The following is a 21,261-nucleotide window of genomic DNA, read 5'->3' as shown; positions in this document are numbered from 1 at the left end:
TATTTAAGAATCACCAAAGTAAATTCAAGTCTCTCAGGGACTGTGAATGTAAAACTTTAATAACAATGCATTTGTTAGTTGTTGAGACCTTTTAGTCTGGGCCCATAAGCTGTTCATTCATAAAGCCAAGCCGCTTGCAAGACAATAAACATGACACATTTCTGAGTATAAAGAAATGTATCTCAATATAAAAAATGTAAGGATTTTATTGGTAGTTAGTGTCCAGTGGATTTTGTGATTTATCAGTTGTGTCCACACAGTTGTGGTAAACATTGCTGTGTAAAGGATGTTGCACACAAGCTCTACTTCAAAGATGAACCAGGCCCCAAAATTTACTGCCGCTAATTTGTACGACAGCGTGCACCACATTTAGCTCGAACTCCCCCTGTGTTGTAATTAATCAGGGAGCACATGAAAGAGGACAAAAAGGCTGACAGAGCAGTGCGGAAAGAGGAAAGGTCAGGTAGCAGAGACGGAGCGGGGAGAGACAAAAAGACAGGGAGATGGGCAGCTATACTGGTGTACGACGGGGCGAATGTCGTCAGAGACTGGGAGGCAAGAAACCAACTGGGGAAGAAGGGTGAGGAGTTCAACAAGGAAACATAAATATTTGATCAAGGCCAGATTGACAGGCGAACAAAGGCCACAGTGCTCACTGCCTCCAAAAGCCACCTTTCCCACAGAGCAGAGAGGGGGCCTGGGTCGCTCTGACTCTCTCTATACTGTATGTTTGTTATAAGTTAGAGTGGGAGCTGAGCATTCACAATGGGAGAAAGAAGAACCAGCTCCTGTTGCCCATATACTGTGTTTGGTTTGTTACAAAAATACATATTATCCCACTGATTTCACATATTATATCCAACGGGACATTGATTTATAATGCGTGAAAAAACACATATAATTATAAATAATAAAATAAAGTGTGCTGTACAACAAATTACATAATTAGAGTAATTTCTCATCAAAATTATACAGTGATTTTGAGTTATCAGAAGTTATCAGCATTTGTGCATGCACGCATACAGGGAGTGGAACAGCTGAAATGAGACCCGCTCCAAAAAACAAATTCCTCATTGTCCTGAAGTACAAGTAAACATCCAATCTTTCAGTCCACGACCTTGCAGCTTTCTTCAGCTGGCTTCATTTTAAATGATCTTTGACTATTGTTGTTGTTGCAGCCCAAGAGCCCAATACCCACATATTTTCAATTTCTATTTTTAAGTAACAACTCAAGACGTGTCTAGCATATGAGGCCTCTGAGGCACCTGTCATCACTTCAAAATTATTTCAGTCAGTTAAAAAGCACGAACAAAAAACAAACATGTTTGTGTCTTGGGAGTGAAGAACCTTCTTCAGCCAAGAACACGAATATTTTCTTTTTACCACAGCTGTGCCTCGAAGCCTGGCACAACGCCGAGGCCGTCCCCTTTTGTCCCATTTTCTTAACTGATACTCTGGGACAGCACAAGAATGCAGCTTTCCTCTCAGAGCCATCATCGCATGTATTTCATGTTTTCACTCCAGCTCTCTGATTATTTTCCAATGCAGAAGTCTTTGAAGATGATATCCAGGATCTCCTCTGCCCCAACCCGTCCAGTGATCCGGCCCAGGCTGGTGAGAGCCAACCGGACACCTTCGGCTGCCAGAGCGAGGTCAGCGTCGCGGTACCGCTGGTACTGAGCCAGGGCTGCTACACACTGCTGCAGGTGGGCCCTGTGGCGGGCCTGGGTCAGGGTGGGAGCACCAGACAGAGGGTCGCCACACCTAGAGAGGAAGTAGGAGAACAAAATGAACCAGAGCAATAAAATTCTCATTATTTTGTGCTTTATTTGGGGTTTTTGGTTTGGAAAAGATGAACCTCCACTTTCCCACCGCTTTAAAACAAAGGCGTAAAAAAATCATATTTTTACAGAAGCACGCATCGTGTATTATTGTTTTGTTTCATTTAAAGCCACTCGGGGCAGGATTTCAACATTTATGACTGTATGATTATTATTAGTAGCAACGTCTTTTGAAGCTGCTACTAATAATCAGACAGAAATGCTCATTGCAACTGATTCAGTTTAAACCCACATCTGGGAGGCAGATGCTGCATTCATATTAAAAAATATGGAGATAGAATTTAATTCACTTTAAGTTAAAATGCACATTTGCATCAATTTCATACCACAAATTTCGTTGTGATGACTAACCAAGCACCAATTGCAAACGCTAGATACTTTTGAAGACATTTGTACCTCACAAATGTATGCTCATTAGCTTAGAACTGTAGTCGGAGAATGCCACCCTACAAGCCCCTGGAGGGTTTTTTGGCATTCCCCTTCACATTGTTTTGGATTTTATATGTTATATCTTTTTTAACTTTGATATGTGAAAATAAATAAACAAATAAACAAATAAACAAATAAACATTTCACAACCAATGGTAATTTAACATTATTCCAGAGCGTCATTCATTTCCATCAGATCCATCCCAGGAAATCAGTCTTTTGTATAAAACTTTTAGTCTTTGCTCTAACACAAGAGAAACATGACGATGTATCACTACTCACAGAGTTTTGACGCTGCCGTGCAGCATTGCAAGGAAGTCCTGCAGTCCATCATCAGTGTGACAGGAGATCAGAGAGATGGGGGGAAGTCCAAGGACCTGTCTCAACTCCCTGTCCAGCTTCTGTCTCTGACCTTCAGGCAGCAGGTCAGTCTTATTCAGCACCAGGAGACACCTGTCTGCAGATAACACTATCAAGAATAAAGAAAAGGTCATTTAAATAAGTGTAAACGATAAACATGCAAAACCTTGAAATCAAATTGTTGAAGTATTTTCTGCAGGGGTTTAAAAAGTTTTGAGTTAATTCTCATAACTCAACCTCTATAACCACCATCATGCAAGATGGAGCAATAAGCATGTAACTCGTGATTTTGAGCTACAACATGTAATTGTTCTACGTTTTATTTTGAAATGCCTTCAAGAAGCAAGAGCAACAAATGTCTAGAACTTCATCAAACACAAAAATGCTAAACAAATGAATATTATTATTATTAGTATTAATAGTATTACTATCATTTTATTATCATTTTTATTGTACGATACCCGTCTCAGGCTGTTCCTGTGTGGGCAGCACACTCTCCAGGTATCCCTGAAGGAAGGCTGCAACCTGCTGAGCCTCAGTGGGGAGTTGAGCACAGTCCACAACCACCAGGGTCAGATCTGCCTGCTCCACCCTGGAAACAAGACAGAGGCGACAGATGCACATCTTGACATAAACTATATGACACCAACTGTATTTTGCCAAGAATATTGTACTTTTTAAGTCAGCCAAGAGACTAGTGAACTGAATGGAGCATGAGAATCAAACTGATGATCTGAGACAAGGTATAACATTTAATCATTACTGTGTTTATGTGACAAATTGTTTAATCTTTTCCCTTTATTTTTGTTTTGTTTTCAACTGGGTAAAATACATACCTGCATTATCTAATTTTCAATTATACAGCAGGTAGATCAAATCCTATTTTTGGACCATGGAAAAGAATTCAGTGGTTGTCAAAGACCCAATAGAGATTTTTATATTGATTTGGGTAAAGTTTCAACTTCATTAAATCATAGAACTCCTCTTGTAGTGAGAGATGTTCCTGAGAAACAGTGTGAAACATGTTTTCAAGCCACTGCAGCAGCAAAAGTGCAACACATCTCATTTTAAGTGTGAATAATGGGATTTCATATCTTCTGTTATTTTCCATCAATATTGTTCAGGTTAAATACTCTGCACCTCAGCAGCTCCGTCTCGCTGTGAGGTAGCGTCTGCAGTGGCAGCAGTGGCAGCAGCGGATGCTTGTACTTACCATGTCCTTCCTGTAGTGACCCAGGTCACGAGCCTCTGACCTGCTCCTTGCACAAAAAGTTCCCTATAGAAAGCAAAGTGCCCACCCTTCCTACACACTTAACTAAAACAAACAGTAAAACACTTACAGAATATCTGCACTGAAAATGTTATATAAGAATAATAAGACAGCCATACTTTTATGAGTAAATGTTTATAATATTCAACAGCACCATTACCCGCTGAAAAGGTCGAGTCCCTCCACATCTCTGTTTTCTCCTGCACTATATAGATTTCAAGGTAACTGGGTTCAGTGCAGTAATTTAACACCTCATTGCTGTGTTGGATGTTTTATACTTGCCAGTGACACAAGCACTTCAGGAAATATTTGATATTTGCATTTTTGCCATTGAAAAGGGTTGAGGTTTCACAACTTTCATCAGTGAATCAATGAATAATCAGCGTGGGGTGGTGGTATTGTTAGGATCATCCGTTTCCCTCGGTTCCTCTATGTTTTCAAACATGTCGCTGCACATGTATGTGTCCAAAGTTGATTTAATAGTGTGTGAATGAGCCGGCTTGTCCCATCTTGTGCTTGTGTGTTGGCCTGTTTGTGTATGATATGAAGTGGAGATGACAGATCCTACAAGTTGTGCTATTCTTCCCTGGTGTAAACAGTGGAAGCAGCTGTTAGTGAATGACCATATATGTCCACTCTCCGCATCACACATGAAGAACCTCTCAATAGTAGAAACTCTACGACGAGGGAAGGTAACTCCTCATTACACAACCTCCTGAGTGTGTTTGTCCCATGTATTTATAACTATGGCTCAGCAATAATATAAACTATGGAGCTAAGCTAGACATTACAAAAATACAGCATGATGTACAGGGCAGAAGAAATGAATTATTTCTTCCTTTCTTTGTTTTCAGCGACATGCTCCATTGGTCAGCTGGGTCATTTGTTCCGTGTTACATACATGTAAACAGTTGCTGATGCAGCAAAGCGGTACTCTGCATGTACTGTACCATTGTTCTGTGCTGCTCTCATTTATCCATTAATCAAAGATTCACAATGTTAGACTTCATCTCTCGGGATTGTTAGTTTGAGTTATTTGAACCTTGAAAGAAACAAAAATGTTTTATTTGCTCCTCTTACCTTTCTCGAGCTCGGCGGACCCCCTCTCGCTCCACCAGGTCCAGGCTGTCTCTGAGGCCGGCTGTGTCACTTAAGAGGACGGGGAAGCCACCGATGTCAAGTGCTGTCTCCACTACGTCTCTGGTGGTCCCAGCAATGGGAGACACAATGGCAGCAGGTCTCTGGCCTGGATTTAAAACAGGTTAAAAAGATATTTCTGGAGGATATTCCTCTGTTATTAATAAATCCCATTAAAAGACCATAATCAGCTGTGTATAAATGCATATCTTATAACTTTATCACTTCACCTGCAGGCCTGTATTTGTCAGATCCAAAGTCATTAATTTCTACTAAAGGTATTAATCTTAAAAAAATACAACAACTTAATTTTGAACAAGGATGAATCATTTCCTAAAACAGCTGGACGCTCTTATTTTTAGAATATATCCGTGGAACAGAATTTGTTTGGGACTATTTCAGTCATGGAATAAAACACATTTTGTGCTCTAGTGGATATTTCCGGCAGTATAGTTCCCAGTGCAGCTATCTATCTATCTAATCACGTGCAGTTTCACTGGTTTGAAGACTTCCTTCCAACTTGTTTCTTCACCATGTTGTGTTTTCTTTAAAAAATCTGTATAGGGGATATTTTCAGTCAGCCCTTACTTCATTCATTATTCAGGACTTTAATGGGCGGACCATCCCAATGAATCCCACGTCACGGAGCACTAATGACTCATTATTACTTGTCTGTGCTGTCAGGAGAACTTATCAGAACAGGAAAGCATAACAGGATTTTATCTTACATTTGATAGATACCTCTATTATTCTGATAGGAAGCTGTGAGGGGCCACAGCCAAGCTCCGCTCTAGAGTAGCTTATATACAACGTGATTCTTAATGATTTCAGGATACAATATCATAAACAAACGTAACTTTAACAATAAACAGTGTGGGATTCATTAGGCTGAGACAAAACAACTCTAGAGTGAGTTGTGGTCCTGACTAAATTTTGAGAATGAAAAATACTGAGTGTGTGCTACTGTATTTATTTATGTGGATCAAGTATTAAAACACCTGTATCAGGAAGTTAAACTGTATCATGTGTGCAAGAGCAGGTCCAGCTGTTCACAGATAGTGTTCTGTCTTCCTGTACAATGAAGAGATTCTTATAACATGCAAAACAAACAAGACAGATGTCTTTGTCCACCCTGTCTTTTACTGTCCTCCGACAGTAACGTTTAGATAATACAACATGTTGGAAGAAGCAGTTCAACAAACATCACGTAGCACCAGAGTGTTGAAAAAGATGGACATTTAAACATTTAATATTCAAAGACAACTGGACAAACCACAACTGCCGGGGAAGATTATGTGATTTGACTGAAAGCTCCAGAACAACTACTAATGGGCACTGACGTGAGGTTGTTTTATTATAACCCCTCCGTCTACTTAAACACCGTCTTATTTCACACTGCTGCTTGTTTCTAGATTTGTCTCCGCCGTCTTGTCAACTACACATAATTTCACACGGTATTTGCATCTAAATGAATCACACACATTAAAAAAAAAAAATGCTATGGGTCCACGCTGCTTATGGTGTGACAGATGTTGCCTTCTTCCTCTTCCAAACCATGGCTGACAGCGGTATGATTCAACACTAAGGTCTGTATTAACAAGATAGTAAGTCATATTTTCAATATTAATCCCTTCAAAGCATGTGTGTGTGTGTGTGTGTGTGTGTGTGCATGTGTGTGCTGGTATTTTAGGTATTCTTACAAAGTGTGTTAAGGAGGCTACTTTTCCCTGCGTTGGTGCTTCCTGCGATGACCACCTGGACTCCGCTGCGAAGCCGCTCTCCCTTCCTCTCATCTTTTAGGTGTCGCTCCATCTCTGCCTGTAAATTGCGCACCGATCTGTCAACTGCGGGGGAGACAAAGACAGAGGAGGGAAAAGGACATGACGAAGGTTTCATGCTCAACTTCACTTTCATGGCCTTGTTAAAGGAATTTCTGCCCTTTGAAGAAAAAAAGGCCCAGTCCCCCGTCTGACACCATTCGTCTGTACGAAAAATGGGTCACGGTCTCGTCTCCTTCCGCAGACGACTTAAGCGGAAAAATGTTTTTGACAACTCAATACATCAACAATAAATCATTTCAAGTGAGTTAATGACTGTGGCTTCAGATAAACCTTAAGAAAACTTCAATTATGGCCTAAAATGTGGCATTTGCTGTGTCTTTGCAGGTGGCAATGGAGAGTTTTTGTGCCAGATTTTCTATTTTTGGGTTTCAGTCTATTATTATTTGCTGCGCGAAGGCGTGAGCCAACATTCCATGCCACCAAAACAAACTAGTTCCCAGGCTTTATTGTGTCAAAACTTCACAACATCTGAGGCTCTCTGAAGAGCTCTGCCAGTGCCAGACAGCAGGCGACAGACTCAGGGGAGGAGGACGTCTCCTCGTACACACTCCTACACACTCAACCTCACATACACTGAGCATGGGAAACCTGGACATACAGACATCAGTGGGGCTGCGGACAGTGCTGCTGACAGCACTATTCCTGTGAGTGACATGGCAGGTTGCCTTTGAAGGTAAGACGAATGCCTCTACTGTCCCCCCGGCCTTCTATCCACACTTCCTACAGGAAATTGCCTTTTGAGCAGTTTGATGCCTATGGATTCTCCCCACTGTGCAGCAAACGCACATGATGGCAGCTGAAGATCCAAACAGGAAAGCAGCCGGACGGCTCTCTCTTTAGAGAGAAACAGAGCCCTCGGACCCCAACACCTCCCCCTTAGACCCCAGGGAGGACGATCCTGTTATTTTTCTCCAGCAAAGAGGACAAAGTGCACACATACATACATACCTTGGTTTAAGACCCCATCCTCAATGAGCTCATCCTCACTGAAGTCAATGAAGGCCTCGACATGAGCCAGACACTGCAAGATGTGCAAAGCAGAGAGGAGAAATGAGAGGAAGCTGAAATCAAAGTCCTGAGCACTTAACAAAGTGGAATGATACAGTTGGTGCACAAACAGAAAAAATCCAAATAATATCTTATCAACAAAACAAGCTAAAAAAGCATGTTAGTAAAAGCTCTCATCGCACAAACTGCAGGGATGTTTCGTTGTGTAGTGTTGCTGTACAGACAATTACAATTTCTTGGATCCCAAGGTGAAATGGTCAAGTTGCTATATGTTAATGTTGTTTTCCAAAATGCAAATGTTTTCACTTTACAGTGATATAAATTAGAGAGAAGCAGCAACTCTTTTCAAATATTTCAAAATCTTAAACAAGCACATACTTCGTATATCAATGATAGATACCTGTTACCTATTCTATTCTCAAAATTGTTGACTGATCAATCAATCAATCAATCAATCAATCAATCAATCAATCAATCAATCAATCAATCAATCAATCAATCAATCAATCAATCAATCAATCAAACATCAATTGTTTTAGAGCTACTGATTAAGTATTTGACATACGTCTGGTCTGTTTTGGAAGTTTTCAACTAAACATGACATGGGGGTCTCCTTAGGCTGTCAAATATTTCACACACTGGCTTCATTTCATGTTTTCTGTCATTCTTCTCCACCAATAGAACAACTCATTTATATTTAAGGCTTTCAGATTGTGTGAATTTTAACAGTGTTTACCCATCAATATATTTGATAAATGTTAGATTACATTAGGTGAAAAAATTCAAAAGGCTTTATCTTTTTCCACAGCTTATCTCATATCATGTAAATTCAAAAACTCCTGGTGCTCTTTTATATCAACACCAGATTTTTAGATAATTATTTTCTAGTTATACTGGGTATTCATTTAACTCTAGAGTACACAACATAAGTCTATGAACCACAGCACCGATCAGTATCTTGATTGACAGTGCAGAATATAAACACAATAGTAGTATAGCCGCACAAAAACAGGAAGCGTCGGATTCCCATACTTTAATCCTTTCACAAAAGTGGGAAGCAACCGGTTAAAAAAGTGGCATTGTTTGGGTGTCGGCTGCGGGTTTTACCCATAGCATCATACAAATGGTATACTTCTGATTAACTGGATTCCCTGAAATCTGAATGCAAAAATAATGGCACATTCATATTAGTTCTAAGAACTGCCTGTAAAAAAAAAGCTGCTGACACGTACAGAGCTTCTCGAGGGAGAACACCTGGACATATTAGTCTGATCTGGTGCCAAAGTGTTGCAAGATCTGCACTGCTCTACATTCTCCAAAACAGTTCGCAGCAGAGGAAGGTGGAAGCGTTCACATTCAGTCAGTGACCTTCTGCTCTGAACTAATGTGAAAGGGAAACAGTCGAGGTCACAGACTTGATCCCTTCAGCCAACTCAGTCGTCACATAACACCAGTAATGACCTATGAACTTTCATAACAAATTAGCCATTAGTCATTAAGTATTTCAATAAAAAATACCAGGGAACAGACACAATGGTTGCATCTCCTGGGACACAAGCTATATTCCAATGCTCCCTGGAAGGGATGTAAAAAAAAAAAGGGGGTTTACAAATTACATTACCATGATCTTCAGGATATAAGATAAGTATCTGCATACATGCATATTGGCACTATGATTCTCAGTATTGAACAGAAAGTGCACGTAGCCTGCTACACGTGCAATAGTCACATCAAAACAGGAAGCCTCAGATTCCCATAAGTTAATCCATTAAGAGTGAGGTTCCAAAAAACAGAGCGCATTGTTTGGGTGTGAAATGACTGATGCCTGACCTACAGCACAGAACAGACAGGCTCTTTCCTAACACTGTTTTCAGAGAAGTGTCAAATGTGAACATGGACAAAATCTCTCCTGGGAGGATTCCAGGATTTCAGCCTGTTTCTGCCGTCAAGCAAATGCAAAATTGTACAGAATGTTGTTTTTCAAAAGCAACATCTAAATACCTCCTCTGTTCAAAGACTAGATCTGGCAGGGTTAGAAGTCCATGTGATTAAAGGTCTAGACCAAAAAGCAAGCAGAGTGTTGATAAGACAGATGAACGGTCATCAAACATTTAACTGAACCATTCAATTGTTTGAATTACTAATGAAAGAAAACACCAAACATCAATAATATATTATTGTTGTGTGTAAATCTGTATGCAAATCAGAAAAATTCTTACATCTCTTGGCATCAAACAACACAAACACCACAAAATGTAAGAAAAAAGCTGGAGATCTGGAAAAAGGACACTCTCAAACTTTTTTCCTTCTAAATCCAGTCCAGCCCAGATGAAAACATCTGTTTGTTTACTGCCAATCATGAACAGATACCTCTGTCCGCACCACCTGTCTCTGTACAACTGGTCAACCAACCCGTTTCAGTTTGCTGGTCCAGTCCTGGTAGAGGCGTCCCAGTTCTCCTGACATCTGCCTGAGAGCTTGTCTCCTCTGGGCTTCTGTCTCAGCGTGGATCAGATCTCCAAGTCCTTCCACCTTCAAGCAACATTATAATGGTTTATATACCAGTTTGCAACAACATTTTAATTCTGACAACTGTAAAACTCAAACCTTTATCCTGATCATGTGTATGAGTTCTGTTTATTCCTATGAAAACATGATTTTATTTGTGCCACGGGGCAAACGCACCGAGACACTGACCTCTACAGGTATGAAATAGCTGCAGAGGTATCAATCAAACTGATTCCTATGGTGACAGAGGTGGCACCCCTGGCAGCGACCCCCGTGGCACTCTCAAAATTTCTGCAAGGGAATTTTCTAGTGTTCATTTTTCGATCCTGAATTAATTCTTTGTATGTGGGCGAACGGTGAGCTCTGTACGCAGTTTGACTATGTAAGGGAGCACGTTGGTGTTTTGGATTCACATTGGAGGCTGGCTGTGTCATTCTGAGGTTGGGGTTAGACCAAGAAACCTTAAGGTTTGGTTGGGAGAAATTAGGTTAGATTAGGGTTGTATTTGGTTAGAAAGGCCTTGTTGTTGGGAGGCAGGAACTAACCACTGCACCACTGTAACTAATTTTCCTTGAGTTTATTGTTTTCACAGTAACCATTAATGAAATTGTGCTTTATTCAGACCACTCTCTCTAAAGTTCCCATCACTTTTCTTTATAGTAGTGAAACATGACATTGCTGAATAAAAAAAATTGATGATTTATTTCCTACTCAGTAAAAATTTTGTTTGTTTTTAAGATTAAAATGATGGCAGGATATCACAGGAAATCAAACACATTTAAACTGGAGAAGCCGATATAATGACTTCTTGTCCTACATCTGACAGCTGTTTTTTAAAGACTTGACTAATACACTTACAAGCTACTCAATACAACATTCTATGTAGGAAGAACATCTTAAAGATTTTTATTTTTTTGGTTTTTATTTTTTTTTAGTAGTTAAAAAGAGAAAGAGAATAGAAATACAAGAGAAGAGACGATTAGAGAAGAGAAGAGAAGAGAAGAGAAGAGAAGAGAAGAGAAGAGAAGAGAAGAGAAGAGAAGAGAAGAGAAGAGAAGAGAAGAGAAGAGAAGAGAAGAGAAGAGAAGAGAAGAGCAGAGGTGAGGTGAGGTGAGGTGAGGTGAGATTTTTAGTAGTTAAAAAGAGAAAGAGAATAGAAATACAAGAGAAGAGAAGAGATGAGATGAGGTGAAATGAGGAAGAGAAGAGATGAGATGAGGAAAAGAAGAGATGAGATTTTTAGTAGTTAAAAAGAGAAAGAGAATAGAAATACAAGAGAAGAGAAGAGATGAGATGAGGTGAGGTGAAATGAGGAAGAGAAGAGATGAGATGAGATTTTTAGTAGTTAAAAAGAGAAAGAGAATAGAAATACAAGAGAAGAGAAGATTAGAGAAGAGATGAGATGAGGAAAAGAAGAGAAGAGAAGAGATGAGATGAGATTAGGAAAAGAAGAGAAGAGATGAGATGAGATGAGGAAAAGACGAGAAGAGATGAGAAGAGAAGAGAAGAGAAGAGAAGAGAAGAGAAGAGAAGAGGAAAAGAAAAGTTAAAGGTGTTCAGAAATGGCCATTTGTCCTGTTCGTCGTGCCTCCTTCCGTGAGTTTTCACGAGTTTACCCGAGTAAGGAAAATAAATTTGATTGGTCGTTATTGAGTGGGTGGGATATTCAATGTTTGGGGCGAGATCGAGCTCAGTGTGTGTGTGTGTGTGTGTGTGACTCAGACGTTTGATTGACGGATGACGGATCCAACAATTTCTCATGTCGGGGCTTCAATACAAGAGGGACATTACAGACGAGCAGTATGGAGGTATTTGGATGTTTTTTGGTGTGTCTTTTTGGACGAAGAAAAGTGAGCCCCGTTCGCTACCGTCATATGGACATGCAGTGCTGCGCGGACCCACCCTGTAACTCCAAGAAGGCACGGAGGACAATGAAACTTCTCCCAACCCTTAGGGCGCACTCACACTAGGCAATCGTACCGTGCCCAAGCACGTTTGCCCCCTAAAGTCCGGATTCTATTGCTGGTGTGAGTGCAAGTGTTCCGTGCCTGAGCATGGAACACTTCCCTGGCTCAGCACGGCTGGGAGAGGTGTGCTTGGGCACGGTACGCTTGGCCAGGAATGTTCACAAGCAGGGTTACTACGCGACGTGTGGAACGTAACCATTACGTATTTATAAAGGGACTTTCACATCACATAATATCACATCCAGCACAACAACATCAAAAACAATGGCAGCGGCTAAGGGATCGCGTTGGTCAGAGGAGGAGGACTGGTCAGTTCTTACCTTTTGGCTGGAGGATGTGAAGTGTAATTCGCAAGAAGAGCTTTGAAAGCCTCCCCTTTTTCCTGTTGCCTCCGCAAAAACCTTTTAATTCGTGCAGCACGATTAACTGCGAATCGCCGCCTTGCAAAGTCAATGAATCCAGACGCTGGTGAGGGCTGACTATTTTGAAGATGGTTCAAAAAGAAAAGCAATGCCATTGCAGCCGTGTTGTCGGGTTCGCTCTCCATCTCGCTGCTTAACCGCAGATAAACAACAGTCACTTTATGATGACGTAGCGCAATGCGTATGACGTATATCAACGTGATGACGTACGTGTCGGAGGCAACCGTGCTTGAGCACGCTTGGGTTCGAGGTAGTGTGAGTGCGGGCCAGCGGGGGACAGAGGAGGGGGGCATTCGGGCTTCAGCACGGTACGGAACAACTGGCCCTAGTGTGAGTGCGCCCTTAGTCAACATGAGGGTGAGTAGAAAATGAGTTTTTGAAATTTGAATTTTGGGTGAACTATCCCTTTAAGAAAAGAAGAGAAAACAAAAGAAAAAAAGATTGGAGAGAAAGTCAGTTGGATGAGGCCGCACTGCTCCTCTTCCACCTCGTTGGCTTCCTCAGCCCCAGAGAATGGCGGAACCTGGTCCACATAGACTTCCTCTTCGGTGTGGGGGCGATGTCTTCTTGAGGAGGCTGGTTTTCCCTCCTCTCTTCCTCGAGCTCTACGGTCAGCTCATAGTTTCGTAAGAGCTGACTAGAGAGCTGAGATCTCAGCTCCTCCAGATCTTTCAGGTCCTCGTCCAATGTTTTTTGCTGAAGTAAGCTGATCTCTGGGGTCATCTTCTGTTGGAGGGTGTTGATCTCAGCCCTCAGGTTTTTCTCCAGGAGCAGGTCTTCTGTCAACCTGGCAGCATGAGCCTTCCTTTCTTTCTCCAACTCATGCTGCAGGTGCTCAGTCTGCTTTCTGGTGGTGTGGACTACAACTTCTTCTTTCTCCAACTCATGCTGCAGGTGCTCAGTCTGCTTTCTGGTGGTGTGGACTACAGCTTCTTCTTTCTCCAACTCATGCTGCAGGTGCTCAGTCTGCTTTGTGGTGGTGTGGACTACAGCTTCTTCTTTCTCCAACTCATGCTGCAGGTGCTCAGTCTGCTTTCTGGTGGTGTGGACTACAACTTCTTCTTTCTCCAACTCATGCTGCAGGTGCTCAGTCTGCTTTGTGGTGGTGTGGACTACAGCTTCTTCTTTCTCCAACTCATGCTGCAGGTGCTCAGTCTGCTTTCTGGTGGTGTGGACTACAGCTTCATACCTCTGGGCTTCTTGGTATGAAACTCTCAGTTTCTCCAGTTCTCCTTGGAGAGTCACGTTGCTCTGTCTCTCTGCCTTGAACTCTGTGGTGAGCTCAGAGTTGAGTGAGAGACGAGTGTTGAGCTGAGATTTCAGCTCCTCTGACTCCTTCTTCAGAACCAGCTCCTGCTCTAATGTTTTTCGTTTAGCAAGGCTGCTCTCTTGGGTCATCTTCTGTTGGAGGACGTTGATCGCAGACCTCAGTTTTCTTTTGTCTTCTGTCACCCTGGCAGCATGAGCCTTCCTTTCTTTCTCCAGTTCATGCTGCAAGTTCTCAGCCTGCTGTCTGGCCCTGAGGACTTCAGCGTCATTCTTCTGGGTGCTGGCTTTGCTCTTCTCTTTCTCCTCTCTGAGCTCCATTGTCAGTTCAGAGTTGAGTGAGAGCTGAGTGTTGAGCTGGGTTTTCGCCTGCTGCAGCTCTCTCTTCAGAACCAGCTCTTGCTCAGATGTTTTATGTTGAGCCAAGCTGATCTCTTTGGCCATTCTGTCTTTGAGGGTGACAATTTCAGCCCTCAGTTTTTTCTCCACAAGCTGATCTTCTGTCACCCTGGCAGAATGAGCCTTCATTTGTTTCTCCAGCTCATTCTGCAGGTTCTCAGCCTGTTGTCTGGAGGTGTGGACTTCAGCTTCATATCTTTGGGCGTCTTGGTATGACACTCTCAGTTTCTCCAGTTCTTCTTGGAGAGTCATGTTGCTCTGTCTCTCTGCCTTGAACTCTGTGGTGAGCTCAGAGTTGAGTGAGAGACGAGTGTTGAGCTGAGATTTCAGCTCCTCTGACTCCTTCAGAACCAGCTCCTGCTCTAATGTTTTTCGTTTAGCAAGGCTGCTCTCTTGGGTCATCTTCTGTTGGAGGACGTTGATCGCAGACCTCAGTTTTCTTTTGTCTTCTGTCACCCTGGCAGCATGAGCCTTCATTTGTTTCTCCAGCTCATTCTGGAGGTACTCAGCCTGTTGTCTGGAGGTGTGGACTTCAGCTTCATACCTTTGGGCTTCTTGATATGAAGCTGTCACTTTCTCCAGTTCTTCTTGGAGAGTCATGTTCTTCTGTCTCTCTTCCTCAAACTCTGTGGTGAGCTCAGAGTTGAGTGAGAGACGAGTGTTGAGTTGAGATTTCAGCTCCTCCAACTCTTTCTTCAAAATCAGCTCCTGCTCTGATGTTTTTCGTTGAGCCAAGCTGATCTCTTCTGTCAACTTTTGTTGGAGGGCATCCATCTCAGCCCTCAGGTTTCTCCCCTGGAGCAGCGCTGCAGCATGAGTCTTCATTTCTTTATCCAACTCACACTGCAGTTTTTCGATCTGCTTCCTGGAGTTGAGGACTTCAGATTCGTTGTCTTGGTATAAGGCTCTCAGATTCTCCATTTGTTCCTGGAGAGTTGTGTTCTTTGCTTTCTCCGCCTGCAGCTCAGCTGTTAATTTCTCTTGGCTGATGAGATTTGCCACTTGGAGCTTCTCATTGTCCTTCTGCAGGAGTTCCTTTCTCTTCTGCAACATGTCTTTTCGCACCTGAGTGGTGATTTTTGCAGTGCGAAGGATTTCTGTGTCAATGAACCTCTGGAGCCACTCCAGTTCCTTCCTGGTCTCCTTCTCCCTGTTGATACACATTTGTTTCAGGGATTTCTGTCTAGCCAACTGCTCTTTGGTCTGCTCCAACTCTCTGGAGAGTTGAACCGCCAAATGATGTTCTTTTTCGCAGTTGGCTTTCTCGTTACCCAACAGGACATTAAGGGTGAAGATTTCATTTTGGCGTTCCCTTGACGCCATCATTTGGACATGAATCTTGTCCCTCAGTTGTTGGGCTGTTAGCTCTTGTTTCAGTTCTGAACTAGTAACCGCCATTGTGTTGGTTTTAAGAAAGTTCGAAAATGTAACGTCTAAGAATCACACTGTGCGCTCGGAGCAGACTGTCTGTGTGTGTATCAGCAATGTGTGTGTGATGAGCTATCCTGTTTTGTATTGTTTTGTATTGCCTGATGATGTCACAACAGACACTTTGACTTTGAAGCTGAGTGTTCCATTTTGTCATCTTTGTCTGATGTCACTGATGATGTCACAACAGACATTTTGACTTTGAAGCTGAGTGTTCCATTTTCTTTCTATCAAAATTATTAATTAATTTACTTACTTATCTATTTATCGATCTATTCATTGGTCCATTTATTGATCTATTTTTAGTGCCATAGGGCTAACACTCAAATAGCTGTTGATAGGTATAATAGTTTTTTATCAATCACTGTTCAATGACCATGATCATTTTTGGAGATATTTTGAGGTTATAATGGGTGTGTATACATAGAATGCTCAGGCTATAGTGGGTGAAATCATCAGCAAGAGTAGGAGAAGTTTTCTGAAATTGTTTGAATTTTTCTTCTTTACACGCTGCTACCAGCCACAAATTACACTATTACACAATTACACCGGTATGCTCAAAAAAGCAGCGAGACTTATAGAATTTAAAATATGAGCCTCTGAGTGTGGCCAGATCCCTTCCTTCTGCCCATTGACTCCAATACAAAGATTCTCTGAGACAAGCAGATGGGACCCCTGCTTTTAACTCGCACGGGTTTCCAAAATATTTGGCACACTCAAAAAATTTTGCAAGGGACTTTTAGTTAAGTTTTGTACACTTTTTTTTAATTTTTGGGGTGCCGTATGGTGCAGTGAGTTGAGCGGGCGCCCCAAATGAGACTACAAATGCCTCATTGCAGTCGGCCCCGGCTCAAATCCTGCATCGGGCAGGCAGCCCTTTGCTGCATGTCATTCCCACTCTCTCTGCCTCCGCATTTTCTCTCTCTCTCAACTGTGCTACAGGCAATTTTTTTGTTGCATTTTTATTATCTTGGGTAATTATTTAGTATCCAAGTATATTTTGAAGTAAAAGTATATTTCGAATTCAAAATGTGACATTTTCCACCACTGATATGTGAACTTGAAATCCCTGAGCACGCCGGCCCCCGTTTATTCGACATTTACCCTGTGAATTTCCTCTGAGAAGCACAGAGACCACAAATCTGCACAGATCTGTCTATGTGTTTTTACATGTTCTGCTTGACCTACCTCTGTTAAACCCAGCTTCCCTGCTTGAAAGGCCCTTCGCGTGAACTCTCCAGCTTCAGCAGGCCTCATGCCAGGCACACTTCCTGAGAAACACACACGAGCAGCATACAAACATGGAAAAATGTTTGAGGTACGAGGAGAGCATGCATCATACAAACAAAGAACACACACACAAACAGGAGGGACAAACGTGGGGTCAAAGTGTCACTCAGGGTTCAATAGAAATGAAAACACGCACAACTGTGCAGGTTACAGAGGTTACAGTTTCACTGTTTACTCAACCATTTTTCCAAGTCTCTTCAGAGGGAGACAATGAGCACAAAACCATTTGGCAAGCAGAGGTCATGATCTGTTAAGTGGAGCAAAATATCCTATTTCACACCCTGTTGGCAGTTGATCATCACACCAACAGAACTATCCTATTAGTTTTAATACACAAGAATTACTCAGAAAATGTCTTTGACTAAACTCATATACTCTATTATTTAACTACCAGTATTCCTGATTAGAGATAACCTTATTTTATTTTGTTGTTGTTTTTTGTAAATATGTTTTATTGATTTTCTGGAACTTTTTTAGATAACCTTAATGGTGATGTGATTTCATTTCCATTTCTGGTTTATACAACACTGCCCTCTAGTAGGTCAGATGGAGAACTGCAGTAAAAAATATTAAGAGTCAATCACAGGAAGATTGTCATGCTTGTCACATTACATCTTAGAAATAGGAATGCATGTGTCAGTTTTCTCTTTTAAGTCACAGTGACGGACAGTTACCCAACTCTTCTAGCTACTGTGTGCTTAGATTTTTCATGCAGGCTTAGAGCTTCTGAAGTCAAGACTGTGAATCCATAAACAGAAACCCTGCAAAGTAATAATGCATCAAACGAGACTGTGTGTTGTTACTGACATTATATCAAGTTATACTGCACTATATTATTGCTATTTATTAGAAACTGTTTTTCTGTACATTAGTACTATTAGTGGTGGGGTCACTCCATAAGCCCCTTTGGGTTTCTGACCTCACCCGCACACTTTATTTCTATAAAGTAGAAATCAATGTATTTCTACTTTATATGAACTGTTTACTGTTTATAATATATATGTACAAATAAATAAATAAAAAACCAAACAACAATCTCTGTTTGGCATCTTGATGTTACCTAGAGCCTGCAGGACGGCAGTAACGACAGCAGGGCCACCATGGATGTGGAACTCCACACTGTCCTCCCCTGTGAAACTGTGAGGAGCTGATGGGATGAAAACACAAAAGAGAAAACAACAACATCTGAATATTGTTTAGTCATTTAAATACATACAAGGAGCAACATGTTGAGGAATACTTTAATACTTTAAACTGCTTGTATTAGCTTGCAGGTTGCAAAATGGTTTGTATTTTACTCCTAAAGTATCACACCATATATCACAAAGTTTCTAGGTCAGTTCATCCCCTCACTGGTGAACAGAACTTTTACACAATTTACTACTAATCAAGCGTGTAGGACCAAGACCTGGGAACCAGAGGACAAGTCCACGATCCAACACTTCTTTGGACTGGGGGTCTGTGATGCTGCGTAACAGGGCGGTGCGTGGAGGAGGCAGGCTGCGTGTGAGCCCGGCCATGTGCTTCAGTGCTGTAGCTGATGTTGGACCACTGACTCGAACTACAGCCACACCACACCTGCCATGGCCTGACGACAAGGCGAAGATGGTGTCAGCATCAGCCAGTCCAGCTGGGACGCCATCACAGGTGGACAGGGGTCTGCACAGGGGCACTCCTCTGCTGGAGATAAGGAAACAGCAAGGAACAGCATACGATATAAGGACAAATCTGTATATTATTATGGCAAAATAAGACTAACAAGGGCAGTAAAAGCTTAGAAGACAAGCAAAAAAACATAAATGATCATAATAAGATGTCCTAAGAAACAAAACAGACAAAGTTGGACTTACAGTATCTGCACTAAATGTTTTTGTTACTGGTGTATATCTTAATACGAGGAAAAGCTTAAATAAACAGAAACCGAAGCAGAAACAAACCTCATCTTAAGTGTGTGGACAGCAGCTCTCCACATCCCTCCATAGATTAATGGAAACATTATTAAAGCACATTAACACCAAACGTTTCTCTTGTAGCTGCTTTTACAGACTAAAACACTGCAGGACATGCTCTGTCCTTGACGATGTCATAACGTCAACCTTTTCCCCACAGACATGAGTCTATGCCGGGATAACACGTGAGCGTAAGCTCAGCTGGCTAAATGGAGGCAATTCATTATCCGTGAATATTTTTAATTCTCTGTAAGAGCTTCCTCGTTAGACTCATGCCTGTTTCTCCCCACTGTCGTTTACATTCACCACCATGAGTCTGTTGCTCCCTCTGCTGTTTGTGATTGGTTAACGGTTTCTACGACAGCAGCAGCTTCTGGAATCCTGTTTGTTTTCGACCTGTCAATCTAAACTAAGACCCGCCCACTGTGCGCAGTTGTATTAAGTCCGTGTGGCAACTGTTCTTCACTGAATATCGGGTTCCCTACCTCTATCTCTCTATCTATCTATCTATCTATCTACCGTATCTATCTATCTATCTATCTATCTATCTATCTATCTATCTATCTATCTATCTATCTATCTATCTATCTATCTATCTATCTATCTATCTAACCAGCTTTAGGTTTATTTCATTAAATAAACATTAAAATAATATTAGTTTCAGATACGAATGTATTATTATTATTATCATGATTATTATTAGCTACAATTATTATTCAATTATTACAGTTTCAACATTATTTATTTATTTTAAAAAAATCTGATATGCATCTCATTAACATTTTCTGTCAACATGCAGATCAGTGAAAAATACATAAAGTAGGAATTATTTTTATGGTTGGATTTGTTTTGGTTACTTGAAATCCATTCAGTATACATTCAGTACATTCAAGGCTGTTTCTAATATCATCCAATTTATATTATTAAGGGTAGACAAAAATATTAGAAGTAGCCAATCTCTCAACAGAATACAGTTCAACAGCATCAATCCAACATAATTATACAAATCAACACCTCTCTCAAACTGTTTCGACAGGACTGTACAGGCCAGGGCTGTATTTTGATATATAAGAGTCTCTTAAACTTCCAGGATATTAATTTTTAATATGTTAAATGACCACTTATTGTTGCTGCTGTTGTTTGTTTCCATCTTGCAGTTCTTAATAGACTATAAACACAGACAGGTTATAGATGTGCAGTGTTGTGTGTGTGCCCCACTACAGTTTCTTGCAGCTGTCAGCCCAGAGGGTGGTGAGTAAGCACAATTTCTGCTCGCATATGAAGTGCTTCTGAGCTCTGAGCCATACGAAGGGGGAGGGCTGCCAGCCTGCCTCTGTGACTGCACAGCGAAACGCAGCATCCAGGACGGCCAGCCGGCCAAGGAGATGGATTGTGTGCATGGGGAAGCGCCATGGCCTCAGGCCTGGGGAACAATCTTTAACCTGGGATCTCAATAATTTATAGACCGCTCACTGTGTTCACAAAGGTTGACAGCTGCCACCTCACAGCTGTTGAGCACCATCCAAACACATTTGTCTTGTCTGACCAAAAAGGCAGTTAATTAGGCCATGGATCTAGTTAGAGATGATGACGTTATCTTTGTAAGGAACACACACACACACAGCCATCAGTTCAAACTCTTCCACTTGTTGTAAAACTGCATCCTGTTATTTTATGAAAGTTGAGCATAATTCACCAGTCGAGGATGATCAGACAAAGTTGCACCATCAGTGTTTGTTTAAAAGGTTGTAAGTTTGTGTAGGGTGTGTCTTACTTTGGAGTCAGTCGACTATTGTTTGGCATTTTTAAAGACTTATGACAACTGGGAGCGGTGGACATGACAGTTTGCACTTTAGGCAATTGTGTTTTTAAGATGTTGATATGCAAGTGACAGTTTAAACAATGAAAAATAATATTATACAGCCGCTGCACACATAGTGTGTTTTGTGTCCACTGGGCTGTCACTTGTCCCTAGACCTGAGTGTCACTAAAAATTTAATCTAAGATATTTTTTGCATCAATAAATAAGTCATAGTCTATTTAATCTTGGAGGACAGGGCATAGTGCAGTCACACTCACAGGAGAGCAACAGTCCACCTGCTGGACTGCAGAACCCTGCCCCGTCCGACAGCTACCGAGAGGATGA

The 21,261-nt window shown here is 41.5% G+C and overlaps 2 protein-coding genes across 4 annotated transcripts; both read right to left on the bottom strand.

Moving 5' to 3' along the window:
• Window positions 1–19,458, bottom strand: gtpbp3 (GTP binding protein 3, mitochondrial). Of its 3 annotated transcripts, none has more exons than XM_085774786.1 (11): window positions 19,104–19,458; window positions 18,575–18,846; window positions 18,227–18,313; window positions 17,065–17,147; window positions 10,299–10,418; window positions 7,827–7,899; window positions 6,738–6,881; window positions 4,981–5,146; window positions 3,092–3,222; window positions 2,553–2,739; window positions 1–1,764 (listed from the first exon to the last, which is right to left on the bottom strand). In XM_085774786.1, the coding sequence occupies exons 1-11, from the start codon at window positions 19,160–19,162 to the stop codon at window positions 1,533–1,535; spliced, it is 1,554 nt and encodes a 517-aa protein (XP_085630912.1). In that variant the 5' UTR covers window positions 19,163–19,458; the 3' UTR covers window positions 1–1,532. The 3 variants fall into 3 exon arrangements, with proteins under 3 accessions (XP_085630912.1, XP_085630913.1, XP_085630911.1); XM_085774787.1 differs by having other exon boundaries at window positions 18,575–18,843; window positions 19,104–19,449; XM_085774785.1 differs by having other exon boundaries at window positions 1,337–1,764; window positions 2,553–2,727; window positions 19,104–19,337.
• Window positions 13,237–15,947, bottom strand: LOC146988971 (uncharacterized). Its single transcript, XM_085775287.1, has one exon. The coding sequence runs from the start codon at window positions 15,844–15,846 to the stop codon at window positions 13,237–13,239; it is 2,610 nt and encodes an 869-aa protein (XP_085631413.1). The 5' UTR covers window positions 15,847–15,947.
• Window positions 19,459–21,261: the final 1,803 nt, after the last annotated feature.

The sequence above is a fragment of the Trachurus japonicus genome, chromosome 4, assembly GCF_045865225.1.
Source record: "Trachurus japonicus isolate A0001 chromosome 4, Traja_1.0".
Classification (NCBI taxonomy): domain Eukaryota; kingdom Metazoa; phylum Chordata; class Actinopteri; order Carangiformes; family Carangidae; genus Trachurus; species Trachurus japonicus.
Note: the sequence above shows the minus strand (reverse complement) of the source record. Positions and strands in the feature narration are given on the sequence as shown.